General features: G+C 42.5%; 1 protein-coding gene across 1 annotated transcript; it reads left to right on the forward strand.

Moving 5' to 3' along the window:
• Positions 1 to 4544: 4544 nt before the first annotated feature.
• LOC138908031 (uncharacterized) lies at positions 4545 to 5771 on the forward strand. The gene is made up of 2 exons (XM_070198663.1): positions 4545 to 5354; positions 5454 to 5771. Exons 1-2 carry the CDS (start codon positions 4545 to 4547, stop codon positions 5769 to 5771), a joined length of 1128 nt encoding a protein of 375 aa, XP_070054764.1.
• The last annotated feature ends 10110 nt before the right edge of the window (positions 5772 to 15881 follow it).

Genomic DNA, 15881 nt, shown 5'->3' on the forward strand with positions numbered 1-15881 from the left:
GGTTCATATTGATCTTATTGTACCTATAATAGGTATCAAGGAAATTCATTAACCCGTGCTCGGCCGTTGCATCAATCATTTGATCAATGTTTGGCAATGGAAACGAGTCTTTAGTGCACGCCTTATTCAAGTTCTTATAATCTATGCACATTCTAAATTTGTTATTTTTCTTTGGAACTACAACTACGTTAGATAACCATTCGGGATACCTTACCTCCTAGATTGAATCGATGTCGAGCAGTCGGGTTACCTCTTCTTTAACAAACTTGCTCCTGACCTCGACTATTGGGTGTATCTTTTGTTGTACCGGTAAGAAGTTCGGGTCCAAGCTTAGCTTGTGCATGGCCACCTCTAATGGAATACCTGTCATATCCTAGTGCGACCATGCAAAACAATCAACTTTAGCTTTAAGGAAATTAACAAATCATGTCTTGAGTTCGGGATTGAGCCTTGTTCCTAACTGGAACTTCCTTTCCAAGAATTATCCGAATAAGGCCACTTGCTCGAGTTCTTCTACACTGGATTTGGTTGCATCCATCTCCTCCGGCTCTTGAAAATAACTCGGCCCCTGGTGGAATTCTGGCGACTCCTTGCACCCGTCTTCATTGGTCAAGGGAGAAGGTGTCGACTTCAGTAATTGCTATTTGTTGGGTTCCTTCCTTTTACTGCTGAAAATCAACACTGCGTTCATCTCTCTTGCCGCCAGTTGATCTCCTCTTATCGGATTGATTCTTTCCGGGGTCGGAAATTTCAATAGTTGATGATATGTTGAGGGCACGACCTTCATCTCATGCAACCATGGCCCACCGAGGATTATATTGTAACTCATATCGCTATCTACCACTTCGAATAAGGTCGTCTTGGTTACCTGATAAATGGGGATTTTGACTACTTATTAGCACCTTTTTGCTTTCGTTTTAGTCCAATAGCGCTTAATTGTGTTCCCGAAAACTAATAAAATATGTTAATTACAAGAATATTGGAAGATGAAATCCACTTCAAGAAGGAGTCATCTAAACTTAAGGACAAAATAGCACAAAAGCTCAAAGTGCGGTATCTGCTGCCGCAGGTCATGAAGCAATTCCATCAGAGAAGGTTACAAGATACGGACCGCACATGAAATTGTGCGGCCGCAGAAATTGGGTAAAAGCCAAAGTTGAGAGAACCTGCATCTCAAGTTCAACACGAGCGTGGACCGCACAATTATTGTGCGACCGTAGAAAAGCATGATGCGGCCGCAACCACATTTGTGCGGACCGCAGAAGAGCATGGTGTGGCCGGAGACATATTTGTGTTGTCCGTAGAAAGAGAGAAGTAAGGCCGCAGTTCAGAATTGTGCGGCCGCAGGTTTCCAATCCTGTCAGGCTGAAGCAAAGTGTGGGCTGCACATGGAATTGTGCGGCCGCAGAACCTCTGAAAGGGCATTTTTATCCAAAACTTCCAGCACTGTATAAATAGAAGAGTTTCACTTTTTAAGGTCAAGTTTTGACATCAGCTGCTATAGTAGACGGTTTCTCTTACTCTTTTTAGTAGTTTTTGCTATTTTGAGGTCTTTGAATATTGATTTCATCATTTTAATTATCAATATAGGTTTAATTATTATTTCTTCTATTTCTTCTATCTTAAGCATGAGTAGCTAGATTTTCACTAGGGTTGTGACCCAACCCTAGAGTGTAATCTTAATGGGTGTTTGATTTATTGCTTGTTTATGGTTAGGTGTTTATTATTTAGCCTTGTTCTTGCTTTTACTTGTAGAATTAATGGTTGCAAATATTAGTTCATGCCTATTTAATTTGGTCTCTACTTAAGAAAAAGAGATTTAGTCTAGGAAAACTTGGTAAATAAGAAATTGGGTAAATCGAGAGATTGATAGTCCCAACTAAAGGGTTAAACCTAGAGATAGTAAAACCCAACTTGAGCTTGGTATCAACCGTTTTGTTCAATACCTATTTGGACTTGAGAAAGCCAAATTGGGAAAAATCACTCTCTGATCGAGAGGTATTGAGTGGGTACTCGAGTGTTGATATCTATAATACACCCTGACCAATAAAACAAGCTTTAAAGTTTACAACTCATTAGGCAAACACCTAGGTGAAGGTCATAGCCCTAGGCCTTTTACATCATTTCAAAAACAACAACAAAAACACTTTCCTATTTTCAATTCTTAGTTTGTAATTTTAGCTTAAACTAGACCTAGAAATAACCCAAGTTTGTGGAAGTGCAATTTGAGATATTTGAAGCTCATACACTACAATATATATACCCCTAAGTCCCATTCATAGCTCCCTGTGGAAAATCGACCCCAACTCCTTGTTGGGTATTACTATTGCATCGACCGTTTCATAACCTTAAATAGAGGTATGACTTGGACGAGATCAATTTTTGGCACCGTTGCCGGGGAATTAAAAAACGGATTTAGCTATATATTTGATTTTTTGTGTGAATTGTCTTCTTTTCCTTCCGTGTTACTGATTTGTGTGAATCAATTGTGGGTGCAACAATGGCCCTTAACAATGATCAACTCGGAAACATACATTTGGGGTATGTGGAAGTTGAAGATGACCAAGTTGAAGAGGTTCCTCTTGAACCTCATGCAAATAGACGAGGCCGACCGCCTCAAGACAACGTCCCAGTTCCACCCCCGCCTCCACCAAGAGAGGCTCCACACCAGGTGTTGCCGAATGAAGGGTATGCAAGTTCCATAGTCCCGCCTCACATTAGGGCGGGCAAATTTCAAATCACGAATGTAATGCTCACATTGCTAGAGCAACGGAGATTCTTCACCGGGGATCCGAGTCAAAATGCATACAAGCACTTGAAGGGGTTTATGAACACTTGTTGGGGGAGTAACAGACAAACGTCTCCAAGGATGCTTTAAGGTTGAGGCTATTTCCTTTCTCTCTATGGGGAAAAGCCTTGGATTGGTTAGAGAGATTTCCAAACCATTCCATCCATACATGGGATGAGTTGGCGGAGAAATTTATTTTCAAGTTCTTTTCTCCTGGGCATATGGCTACTCTTAGAGACGCAATTCTAACATTCAAACAAGAGCCCAATGAGCCGTTGCATGAAATATGGAAGAGGTACCGAACTATGGTCAAAGAGTGCCCCAATAATGACATGACGGAGGCTATGATTCAACAAACTTTCTACCGGCCGATCAACACAACCAATCAGTGTGTGGTAAATCAACTTGCCGGTTGAAATTTTATGACAACACTGTATGCGGAAGCTTGTGAGATTTTAGATGCAATGGCGGACATTTCATTGGTAGGGCAAAGTAGGGCAAATATTCCTTAAGGTGATCCGAACGTGATTCACCTACATAAATAATTGCATGATCACGGGCAAGCCATTGCTGAGTTGACCACACCATGAACCAATTGGCAAAGGCTCAACTTCAACAAGTGCAAAACACGAGGCAAGTCAATGCTATGGAGGGAGTTAATATGATGGTAAAAAGAGAAGAACAAGAAGTCCACAAGTGCAACAAAGAGTGAACAATTTTGTGTAAGATGATAGTGGAATTGATCAAGGTGATTCTTACAATGATCAAGAAGAAGAGGTCCAATATGTGAACAACTTTCAAGGGCAAAAAATCAACTTCCAATGCCCTAGTCAACAACAATGGAGATCTTCAAACAATCAAGGTAATTGGAATATAGGAAACAATCAAGACAATTGGAATAACAACAATCAAGGCAATTAGAGTGGAAGCAATACGCAAGGGAATTGGCAAAACAATAACAACCAAGCCAATTGGAGAGGCAACAACCAAGGCGGGTGGAACAACAACCAAGGAAATCGGGGGTCGGATTTTCAAAGGCCCCCGATGAATCAACAACCGAGCAACACACCTCCTTACCCCTCTCATGTTCCTAGTTCCTCCAATAATGAAATGGGTCGTATTGAGAACATGTTCAAGCAAATTATGTAGGAGAATGCCGATTCCGATGCTCAACTTGCTTCACACAACATATCAATCCGAAACTTAGAAATGCAAATGGGTCAAATCTCTCAAGCTTTAAATTCTCGTCCTAAAGGGGGAACTACCAAATGATATGGTAGTGAACTCGAAGGGTGGAAATAATACGGGACATGCCATAGCCGTTACTACAAGAAGTGGAAGAGGTAGAAATGCACCCACCTCAAGTCAAAGGCAACTTGTGGATGATGAGCAACTGGTAGAGGCAGCGGAGACCCCAAACAATGTTGTGCATGCAAATGAGAAAGTGCGGATTGATATTGATGACACGGTGGTAGAGACTCAAGAGGATGTAAACTCGTCTAGGGATCATATGATTGACATACCGGAACCAGTAGTGCAAAAAGCTAAGGCACCATTGCTTAAGCCACCCCCTCCCTATCCTTAAAGGCTTGCCAAGAAAAATGACGAAAATCAATTCAAAAAGTTTATTGATATGATGAAGAGTGTCTCGATAAATGTGCCATTAATTGAAGCCTTGGAGAAAATGCCCAGTTATGTAAAGTTTATGAAGGATTTAGTGACAAAGAAGTGGTCGATGAATTTTGAAACTATAAAAATGACTCATCAAGTGAGTGCAATTGTGCATTCCATGGCTCCCAATTTGGAGGATCCCGACGCTTTCACGATTTCTTGTACTATTGGAAGTGCCGAGTTTTCAAAAGCACTATGTGATCTTGGGACAAGTATCAATTTGATGCCCTATTCAGTTTTCAAGACTTTGGGAATTAGGCAACCAAGACCCACATCTATGAGATTACAAATGGTCGATAGTACCATGAAGAGACTATTGGGAGTGATTGAAGATGTATTGGTTCGTGTTGATAAATTTATTCTTCCAGCGGATTTTGTCATTCTTGATTGTGAGGTTGATTATGAGGTCCCAATTATTCTTGGTAGACCTTTCCTTGCCACGGGGAAGTCTCTAGTTGATGTTGAAGCTGGAGAACTTACCTTCCGGATTGGTGATGAAAAAGTGATTTTCCATGTGTGTAATTCCATGAGGCAACCCAATAGAAAAGAGGTGTGTTCTTTCGTGGACTTGGTAACCGATGTCATTGTAGATGAAACAAGTGCTGTGATGAATGTTGATGATACATTGGAGGCCGTCTTTCTCAATATTGATGATGATGAGATGGATGGCTTCATAGAATGTGTTAATTCTTTGCAAGGGATGGGTTCGTATAATTATGCACCTCGAAAACTTTCCTTGGATCTTGATAATAGAAAACCTCCTCCTACAAAGCCTTCAATTGAAGAGCCTCCTATCTTGGAGTTAAAGCCATTACCTCCACATCTCAGGTATGAATTCCTTGGCCCTTACTCTACTTTACCAATTATTCTTTTCTCTTGTTTGACTAACGTGCAGGTTGACTCTACATTGGCGGTGCTCTATAAGAGGAAGAAAGCTATTGGGTGGACTTTGGCGAATATTCGGGGAATAAGCCCTGCATTTTGCATGCACAAGATTAACTTGGAGAAAGATGCCAAATCCTTCATTGAACATCAAAAGAGACTCAATGAAGCCATGAAAGACGTGGTAAAAAAGGAGATCATAAATTGGTTAGATGTCGGGATAGTCTACCCTATTTCTGACAGTTCGTGGACTTCTCCGGTACAATGTGTTCCGAAGAAAGGGGGCATAACTATGGTCACCAATGATAAGAACGAGTTGATTCCAACAAGAACGATGACCGGATGGAGAGTGTGTATGGACTATCGAAAGCTAAACAAAGTCACAAGGAAAGACCATTTCCCACTACCCTTTCTTGACCAAAATGCTTGATAGGTTGACCAGCCGGGCATTCTATTGCTTTCTAGATGGATATTCGGGCTACAATCAAATCCTTATTTCCCCGGAAGATCAAGAGAAAATAACTTTCACTTGTTCCTATGGCACTTTCGCTTTCAAGCGGATGCCATTTGGCTTATGCAATGCACCGGTAACTTTTCAATGGTGTATTATGGCGATCTTTACGGATATGGTATAGGACTACCTTGAAGTCTTCATGGATGACTTTTCGGTAGTCGTGGATTCCTTTCATAATTGCTTGGCAAATTTGGATAAGGTATTGGCAAGATGTGAAGAAATGAACTTGATGTTGAATTGGGAAAAATGCCATTTCATGGTCGAGGAGGGTATTGTCCTTGGCCATAAGATCTCAAAGAAGGGAATAGAGGTCGACAAGGCGAAAATAGAGGTGATTTCCAAAGTTTCACCTCCAATATCCGAGAAGGGCGTGAGAAGTTTCTTGGGTCACGCGGGGTTCTTCCGGCGTTTCATAAAGGAGTTTTCCAAAGTGGTGAACCCCTTGTGAAAGCTTTTGGAGAAAGATGCTAAATTTCACTTCAATGATGATTGCATGAGAGCATTTGAATTGCTCAAGTTCAAGTTGACAACTACTCCCATTATCACCGCTCCTAATTGGAGCATTCCTTTTGAGCTCATATGTGATGCTAGTGATGTAGCGGTTGGAGTAGTTTTGGGGCAACGTATCAACAAGATTTTTCATCTGGTCTACTATGCTAGTAAGACCATGAATGATTCCTAAGTCAATTATACCGTTACCGAAAAAGAGCTCCTCGCTATTGTGTTTGCTATTGAAAAGTTCCGCCTGTACTTGATGGGTGCAAAAGTGATTGTCCACACGGATCATGCTGCACTTTGTTATCTTATGAGCAAGAAAGATTCCAAATCCCGGTTGATGAGATGGGTGCTTTTGTTGCAAGATTTTGATATAGACATCCAAGACCGGAAAGGGAGTGAAAATCAAGTGTTGGACTACTTGTCTCGTTTGGAGGAGGAGGGGAGGCCGCATGATGGCCTTAAAATTAATGACTCTTTCCCCGATGAGCAACTCTTGGCTATTTCAATGAAAGAGGTGCCATGGTTCACAGATCTAGCAAATTTTCTTGTAAGTAGTATCATCCCGTATGAGTTCTTTTCAAACTAAAGGAAGAAGCTCAAATGGGATTGTCAAGACTATTATTGGGATGAACCGTACCTCTTTCGGATTTGTACGGATGGGGTAATTAGAATATGTGTACCGGATGAATATCAAAATGTTATTCTTGAGGCTTGTCACTCTTCGCCTTATGGTGGTCACCATGGCGGAGCAAGAATGGCAACTAAAGTGCTAAGTTGCGGTTTCTATTGGCCCACTCTCTACAAAGATGCAAGTGATATGGTAAAAAGATGTGATGAATGCCAACGGGCTGGTAGAATCTCGAAGAAGAATGAAATGCCTCTCACTACCATTTTGGAGATTGATATCTTTGATGTGTGGGGTATTGACTTCATGGGTCCCTTTGTGAGTTCTTGTGGAAACACCTACATCTTGGTCGCGGTAGATTATGTGTCTAAATGGGTTGAGGTTGTTGCTCTACCCAACAATGAAGCGAGAAGTGTGGTGACATATTTGCAGAAGAATATTTTCACAAGATTTGGTACTCCACGGGCTATCATAAGCGATGGGGGGGTCGCATTTTTGAAATAAAGTTTTCGATACCTTACTCACCAAGTATGGTGTCACTCATAAAGTCATGACTCCCTATCATCCGCAAGCAAACGGTCAAGTGGAAGTCTCCAACTAGGAGATAAAAGTATCTTGTCCAAAACAGTGAATGCTAACCGGACAGATTGGTCAAAGAAGCTTGATGATGCACTATGGGCTTATCTGACTGCTTTCAAAACTCCTATCGGGATGATTCCATACCGGTTGGTATTTAGCAAAGCTTGTCATTTTTCGGTGAAACTCGAGCACAAAGCCATGTGGGCTTTAAAGAAGTTAAATCTTGATTGGGATGCAACCGCTAACTTGCGGGTTGTACAATTGAATGAATTAGATGAGTTCTGGTACTATGCATATACAAGTTTGTACTTATACAAAGAGAGAATGAAGTACCTTCATGACAAATACATCCAAAACAAGGAGTTCAAGGTGGGCGATCTTGTTTTGTTGTTCAACTCACGATTGAAGATGTTTCCCGGAAAATTGAAATCCAAATGGAGTGTGTTACACCCTATATTTTCGTACGTAAAAATGCATCGTAAGCAAACTAATGTAGGACCAAAAATGAGATAATATTTAAAAGTATATAAAGTAATTTAATCATGTTACCTCTGAGGTTATAAATATTGAAGATCATGAACAACAAGTACAAAGAGGGTTGGACGGTTCAGAAGCTAAAGCAATTGAAGAAAATAATGTTTCGTCGAAAGTCGACAAGTTGGGAATGTTATAACATGTTCCTTTGGGGTGAGACTAGGGTGCTTAACATGATAAGGAGATTATGTTATGATTTATATTAGTCGTATGACATCCGTGTGTTATATTTTGAAGTCAAGCGAGTTGTGGAACAAAAGTCGATGAAAGTCATTACAAGTTACATTCATAAGTTTTACTGAAACTTTGGGTCAAATATAACGACGATTTTCTCCCAATATACCTAGAGTTATGGGGTGTTCCACCCATCAAATTAAATATCTATGATTCTATTTTCCAACGCATTAAACCGTTTGTCAATACGACATTGGAGTAGAAAGATATGGGCATTTGTGCGATACTGCGCAAGCTGCTAGGTGACAAGTAGGTGTGTCACCTACTTGCTTAAATAAGAGCCCAAAAAAGGGCCATTTCGGGTCGTCCAAAGAGGCCTTTTAAAGGCCTATTTTCTTCATATATTAGACTTAAAATAGAGCATAATAACCAGATATAAGCTCTGCAAAAAGAATCCTCCCAAAAATTTCCCACAAACCCTAATTGATTTTCTCTCCTTTTCAAGTTCTAATTGGAGGTAAAACCTAGAGTTTGAAGAACCAAGATAGGAGCTGAGTTATCCAACAAATAAGGTGAGTTTACTGCTCTCTTTCATCCAATATTTCTTCTGTAAATTCATGGTAAGTCGTTCTATACTTGTAAAAACTCACGGGACGGTGATCGGAAGCCGTGAGTTCGAGTTATTCACTTGTAGCGGACTGTTTTGTGGACTGTTTTGTGGAGTTTTGGAGGAGGAAGGGGGTTTATAAACACCATATAAATGTAGGGTTGTTGGCTGGTCGTTCGTCATAATATTTTCGGGTCGTTTGACACTACTACGGTGGTCGTTTTGTGTATGAAGAGATTGGGGTGTGTTGGGCTATTTTGTAGTATTTGATGGTGTATATAGGGCTGGAAAATGATGTATATATGTTGTTATTGTTCTGTTCTTGTATTGTTGGTATTATCTTGAATTTGGAGGAAGTAAGGATTATAGGGGAGATGCTGCCCGTTTTAATACATAAGTTTGTCGTTCGTTGTGCGATAGTTGTACCTTTCGTAACTTAACGATAGTATTATTATCATTCTTGTAGATTAAGGTGCGAAGAGGTGAGTTCAACTTGGTGATTGGAAATATTGTGATAAGGTATGTTAAGGCTAAGCCTTCCTTCATTTTGGCATGATCTCGTAGCTACATGTGTTAGTAATGAGACAAAAGAGAAGTTCATATTCATGAATTTATTCACACTATTCTAGTCTCATAAGTTACAATATTATTCCTTATCGAGACTCTATATTCAATTTAGTATTGTCTTCTTCCAGTCAACAGAGCAGCAAGCCTATATATACAGAATTACAGTATTTTCATTACCATCGAGCTATAATCGATGGGCAGGCCCCTATTGGGCAACCTCTGATCAGATGGAAAGTTATATACCAAGCTTACTGTGGCCGAGCGCCTATGAGCGAGCCCAGCATGGTCGAGATACATAGCCTAGTATGGCCGAGCGCCTATGAGCGAGCCTACTACGGCAGAGCAGTTATATATACCGAGCCTTATAAGGCCGTACAATTATTTTACTTACTATATTGAAGGAGTTGAGTCAGTATCAACAGGTAAGTATATCTTCAGATCATCTTTGACTCCCAATTATTTTTAGTTATTATATTATCAGTTTAGTTTCAACTTTCAGTTATGTTATCGCCTTATATACTCGGTACATTATTTTGTACTGACGTCCCTTTTCTGGGGATACTGCATTTCATGCATGCAGGTTCAGATAGACAGACGAGTATACCTCCTCAGTAGGTGTTTCCAGAGTTCAGCCTGATCGGTAAGCTCCACATCCTTCGGAGTTATCGGGTCTAGGTTTTCGTGTACATCTTCTGTGTGTATGTATATATATTATGGGTAGGTCGGGGCCCTGTTCCGATCACAATATATCTATCAGTAGAGGCTTGTAGACATATCCTGTTGGTTAGTGCAGTATGTTGGGTTTGTAGGCCTGGTATGTATAATTTGGTGGTTTGTCAGCTGTAGTAGCTATGACGGCCTTTTCGGCCTAGCTTTATATTGATGTTTAGTTAGCGCTAGTTTCCATTCAGTTTTATATTTTGCTTCGCAAATTGTCTTGCAAGGTGGCCCCATGGCCAAAGTATGACATTATATGTTCAGAGTCCCTTAGTCGCAATTTGGTACGCCAGGTTAGGTGAGGCACCGGGTGCTTGTCTCGCTCCTAGGTTCGGGGCGTGACAAACTTGGTATCAGAGCAGTTTTGTCCTAGGGAGTCTATAAGCCGTGTCTAGTAGGGTCTTGTTTATAGATGTGTTGTGCACCACATTATATAAACAGGGAACTACAGGGCATTTAGGAGTTGGTTACCCTTCTTTGAAATCTAAATCGTGCTACAGAACCGAGTTATAGGAAATTTGAATTAAACTTATGTGTTGGTGTTTGCTTGCACAGATGACGGTGACTAGGAAGACTACGGCTAGCCAGAGGAGAGATACAACCGTAGGTGAGGGGACCAGCAGGGTACCCCCAGTAGATGGGGCCCAGTTTGAGGCTCTAGGTGAGACCCCTACTCAGCCATTACCGGCTCCTCCACCAACTACGGAGATTCCTAGGAAACCGCACATCCAGTTCCCCCTCCACTTCCATCAGATCAGGACTTGAGGAGTGCGGTGCATTTGTTGACACAGTTGGTAGCTACCCAGCAACAGGCTAGGGAATCAGCTAGTACAGGAACTTCTGAGGGGTCTGGGAGTTCAAGGGTCCGAGAGTTTATTGCTTTGAGTCCCCCAGAGTTCACGGGGACAGATCAGAGGAGGACCCGCAGGATTTCATAGATCAACTTCACATGATCTTTCGTGTTATGCATGCCACGGAGAAAGAGGCAGTTGAGCTAGCAGCTTTTTGACTCCGAGATATAGCCATCCTTTGGTACGAGGAATGAAAGAGGTCCAGGGGACGTGATGCACCTCCAACTATTTGGGAGAATTTTTCAGATGCCTTCCTTGACCAGTACTTACCACGGGAGATCCGACAGGCTCGAGTCGATCAGTTTCTAGCCCTCAAGCAGGGTAATATGAGTGTTCGAGAGTATAGTCTCCGTTTTGACTCATTGGCCAGATATGCACCATCCATAGTTGCTACTATGCGGGACAGGATTCACAGGTTTATAGCAGGGTTAGCCCCAGAGTTAACCGAGGCATGTGCCACCGCTGCATTGCAGGATAGTATGGATATCTCCCGGATTCAGGCATTCGCCCAGAATATAGAAAGGGGTAGGCGTCGGCAGCAGGGTACAGAGAGGGCTGAGCAAGGGCAACGTAAGAGGATGAGATTTCCCAGGTCTCAGGAGCAATCTCAGGGTAGTTATAGGACCCAGTACTTCGGACGGCCACCTAGGCCTCCGCCACCTCAGTTACAGGGTTACGGGTATGACCGCTATACTCAGTCAGGACCAGGTGAGAGCTCACGGGCGTCGGGTTTGCAGCGACAATGAGGTTCTGCGCAGACATGGTCATTTCCTCCGCGGTGTGACATCTGTGGTAGAGGACACTTGGGTCAATGCCGAGCAGGTTCTGATGCTTGTTATACATGTGGGCGTCCGGGGCATATGATGCGAGATTGCCCAAATAGAGATTCTGGGGGAATGGCACAACCAGCGAGTTCAGCAACAGGATCGTCTATGTCCGTGCATCCTTCAAGGCGTGAGTCTCAGTCTTCGGCTGGTAGAGGTCGAGGCAGAGGTAGAGGTTCCAGTTCAAGTGGTAATCAGAACCGTATCTATGCTTTAGCGGGTCGACAGGACCAGGAGTCTTCACCAGACGTTGTGACAGGTATATTAACCATTTGCTCTCACGATGCTTATGCTTTGATAGACCCAGGATCTACTTTATCGTATATTACCCCATTTGTCGCGAGGAAGTTTGGTATAGTGCCTGAAATACTAAGTGATCCTTTTGCGGTATCTACACCAGTCGGAGAATCGATTATTGCTAGACGGGTTTACCGAGGTTGTACGGTGACAATTTGTAGTCGTCAGACCTCAGCTGACCTAGTTGAGCTAGAGATGATGGATTTTGATGCTATCATGGGCATGGACTGGTTGGCAGCTTGCTATGCCACAGTTGATTGCCGAGCAAAGGCAGCCAGATTTCATTTTTCGGGCGAGCCAGTCCTTGAATGGGTAGGTAATACACCAACACCCAGAGGTAGGTTTATTTCCTATCTGAAGGCGAGGAAAATGATCGCAAAAGGGTGCATTTATCATATTGTGCGAGATAGAGATGCAGATGCTGAGATACCTACACTTCAGTCTATTCCCGTAGTCAAAGAGTATGCAGATGTGTTTCCAGATGAGCTTCCAAGTATTCCTCCAGAGCGAGAGATTGATTTTAGCATCGATTTGCTTCCAGGAACTCAACCAATATCCGTCCCTCCGTATAGAATGGCACCTGGTGAATTGAAGGAGTTGAAGGAGCAGTTAAAAGATTTGCTGGAGAAAGGTTACATCAGGCCCAGTACCTCACCTTGGGGTGCACCAGTACTATTTGTGCGGAAGAAAGACGGCTCGCTGAGGATGTGTATCGATTATAGGCAGCTGAACAAGGTAACTATTAAGAATAAGTATCCACTTCCAAGGATCGATGACTTGTTTGATCAGTTGCAGGGGGCTAGATGCTTTTCAAAGATAGATTTGAGGTCGGGGTACCACCAGGTCAGAGTTCGGGAAAAGATATTTCGAAGACAGCCTTCAGGACCCGATATGGCCACTTCGAGTTCCTTGTCATGTCCTTCGGGTTGACTAATGCACCCGCTGTATTTATGGACTTGATGAATAGCCTATTCCGGCCATTTTTAGATCTGTTCGTGATAGTATTTATTGATGATATTCTGGTTTATTCCCGTTCAGAGGATGAGCATGCGGACCACCTGCGAGCGGTACTCCAAACCCTCCGTGATCGTAAGTTGTATGCTAAGTTTTCTAAATGTGAGTTCTGGTTGAAGTCTGTAGCATTCTTGGGGCATATTGTATCAGATGAAGGGATAAAGGTGGACACTCAGAAGATTGAGGCCGTGAAATCTTGGCCTAGACCTACCACTCCGACAGAGGTTCGTAGCTTTCTAGGCTTAGCAGGATACTATCGGAGGTTCGTAGAGGGTTTTTCTTCCCTTTCGGCACCATTGACGAAGTTGACACAGAAAGAAACTAAGTTTCAATGGACAGAGGCTTGCGAGCGGAGTTTCTAAGAGCTTAAGAACAGGTTGACCTCAGCTCTAGTTCTAACACTTCCAGAGGGTCTAGAGGGTTATGCCGTGTATTGTGATGCATCATGCGTCAGGTTAGGATGTGTCCTGATGCAACATGGGAAGGTAATTGCGTATGCTTCAAGGCAGTTGAGGAAGCACGAGAGGAATTATCCGACCCATGACCTCGAGTTAGCTGCGGTTGTCCATGCACTTAAGATATGGCGGCATTATTTATATGGTGTTCATGTTGATGTATTTACTGATCATAAAAGCCTACAATATATCTTCATGCAGAAAGAGTTGAATTTGCGACAGAGGCGATTGCTTGAGTTATTGAAAGATTATGATGTTAACATTCTCTACCATCCAGGGAAAGCTAATGTTGTAGCAGATGCCTTAAGTCGCCAATCTATGGGTAGCTTAGCACATGTAGAGCCCAAGAAAAGACAATTAGCTAGAGAGATTCATCAATTGTCTTCGTTGGGGGTTCGGTTAGTAGATTCTGAGGATGGTGGAGTTGTACTCCAAAACACTACAAAATCATCCCTCATAGCGGAAGTCAAGGAAAGGCAGTACGAGGACCCAGAGTTGGTCGAGCTGAGAGAGCGAGTTCCGCAGCAGAAGAAGCCACTGTTAGAGCTAAAGGGAGATGGGGTTCTCAGATATAGGGGTCGTTTGTGTGTTCCAGATGTAGCAGGGCTACGAGACAGGATTATGTCAGAGGCACATTATTCATGGTATTCCATCCATCCTGGGTCGACGAAGATGTATCATGACATTAAGGATGTGTACTGGTGGAATGATATGAAGAAGAACATTGCTGAGTTTGTCGCCCAATGTACTAGTTGCCAGCAAGTGAAGGTAGAGCACCAGAAGCCTGGAGGGCTAATGCAGACTATAGAGATCCCGACATGGAAATGGGAGGCGATAAACATGGACTTTATCACGGGTTTACCTCGTTCTAATCGTAAGTTCGATTCCATATGGGTGATAGTCGATAGGCTCACGAAATCAGCTCACTTCCTACCGGTCAGATCTACATATACAGCAGAAGATTATGCAAAGTTATATATTAAGGAGATAGTGCGGCTACACGGAGTACCAGTTTCTATTATATCTGACCGTGGGGCTCAGTTTACAGCACATTTTTGGAGGTCATTTCAGAGAGGTCTAGGGACTCAGGTGAATCTCAGCACAGCTTTTCATCCACAGACTGATGGACAAGCCGAGCGCACAATTCAGACGCTCGAGGATATGTTACGAGTATGTGTGTTGGATTTTAAAAGAAGTTGGGATGAACATCTACCTCTTATCGAGTTTGCATATAATAACAGTTACCACTCCAGTATCCAGATGGCTCCATACGAGGCTTTGTATGGGCGTAAGTGCAGATCTCCTATAAGGTGGTTTGATGTTGGAGAATCTGGGTTACATGGGCCAGACCTGGTTCAACAGGCCATAGAGAAAGTAAAGCTTATCCGGGAGCGACTGTTGACAGCTCAGAGTCGTCAGAAGTCATATTCTGACGTGCGGCGACGAGACTTAGAGTTCAGGATTAATGACTGGGTATTCTTAAAGGTATCACCTATGAAGGGCGTGATGAGGTTTGGCAAGAAAGGCAAGCTTAGCCCACGGTATATTGGGCCTTATAGGATCATTCGGAGAGTGGGCCAAGTAGCTTATGAGTTAGAGTTGCCCTCAGAATTGGAGTTTGTCCATCCGATTTTTCACGTATCTATGCTACGGAAGTGCATTGGCGATCCTACCCGAGTGGTGCCCACGGATGATGTACAGATTACAGAGGACTTGTCATACGAGGAAATTCCAGTTGCCATCCTAGACCGACAAATCCGCAATCTACGAAATAAGGAGGTAGCTTCCGTAAAGGTTTTATGGAGGAGCAAGAATGTAGAAGAGATGACGTGGGAATCGGAGGAAGAAATGAAGTCTAAATACCCCCACCTATTTCAAACTGAAGATATGGTTCGAGATGGGACGCTACAACATAGCTCTATGTAGGCTAGCAGGTCATCAGGTAAGCTTTTATTTTTCACTTTCAATATTTATGATTTACGGTCGGTGAGGCAAATTGCTGCTATTTATAAACATTGGCCATGTGTGGCATGCATAGTATGTTTTCTGGCTACGTGCAGGTTAGTTTTAAACTAGTGTATGAAGGATACTCTGGCAAAAGTTTCCAAAGTCTCTAAGAGTAAACATTCGAGGACGAATGCTCCCAAGGGGGAATAATGTTACACCCTATATTTTCGTACGTAAAAATGCATCGTAAGCAAACTAATGTAGGACCAAAAATGAGATAATATTTAAAAGTATATAAAGTAATTTAATCATGTTACCTCTGAGGTTACAAATATTG

Source organism: Nicotiana tomentosiformis, chromosome 1 (genome assembly GCF_000390325.3).
Source record: "Nicotiana tomentosiformis chromosome 1, ASM39032v3, whole genome shotgun sequence".
Taxonomy (NCBI): domain Eukaryota; kingdom Viridiplantae; phylum Streptophyta; class Magnoliopsida; order Solanales; family Solanaceae; genus Nicotiana; species Nicotiana tomentosiformis.

Bases quoted from the DNA above. Each gene is read 5' to 3' on its own strand.
- LOC138908031 (XM_070198663.1), top strand. From the start codon at position 4,545: ATGACTCATCAAGTGAGTGCAATTGTGCATTCCATGGCTCCCAATTTG. The intron at 5,355-5,453 runs GTTGACTCTACA...TGCATGCACAAG, and splicing joins CTTGTTTGACTAACGTGCAG to ATTAACTTGGAGAAAGATGC.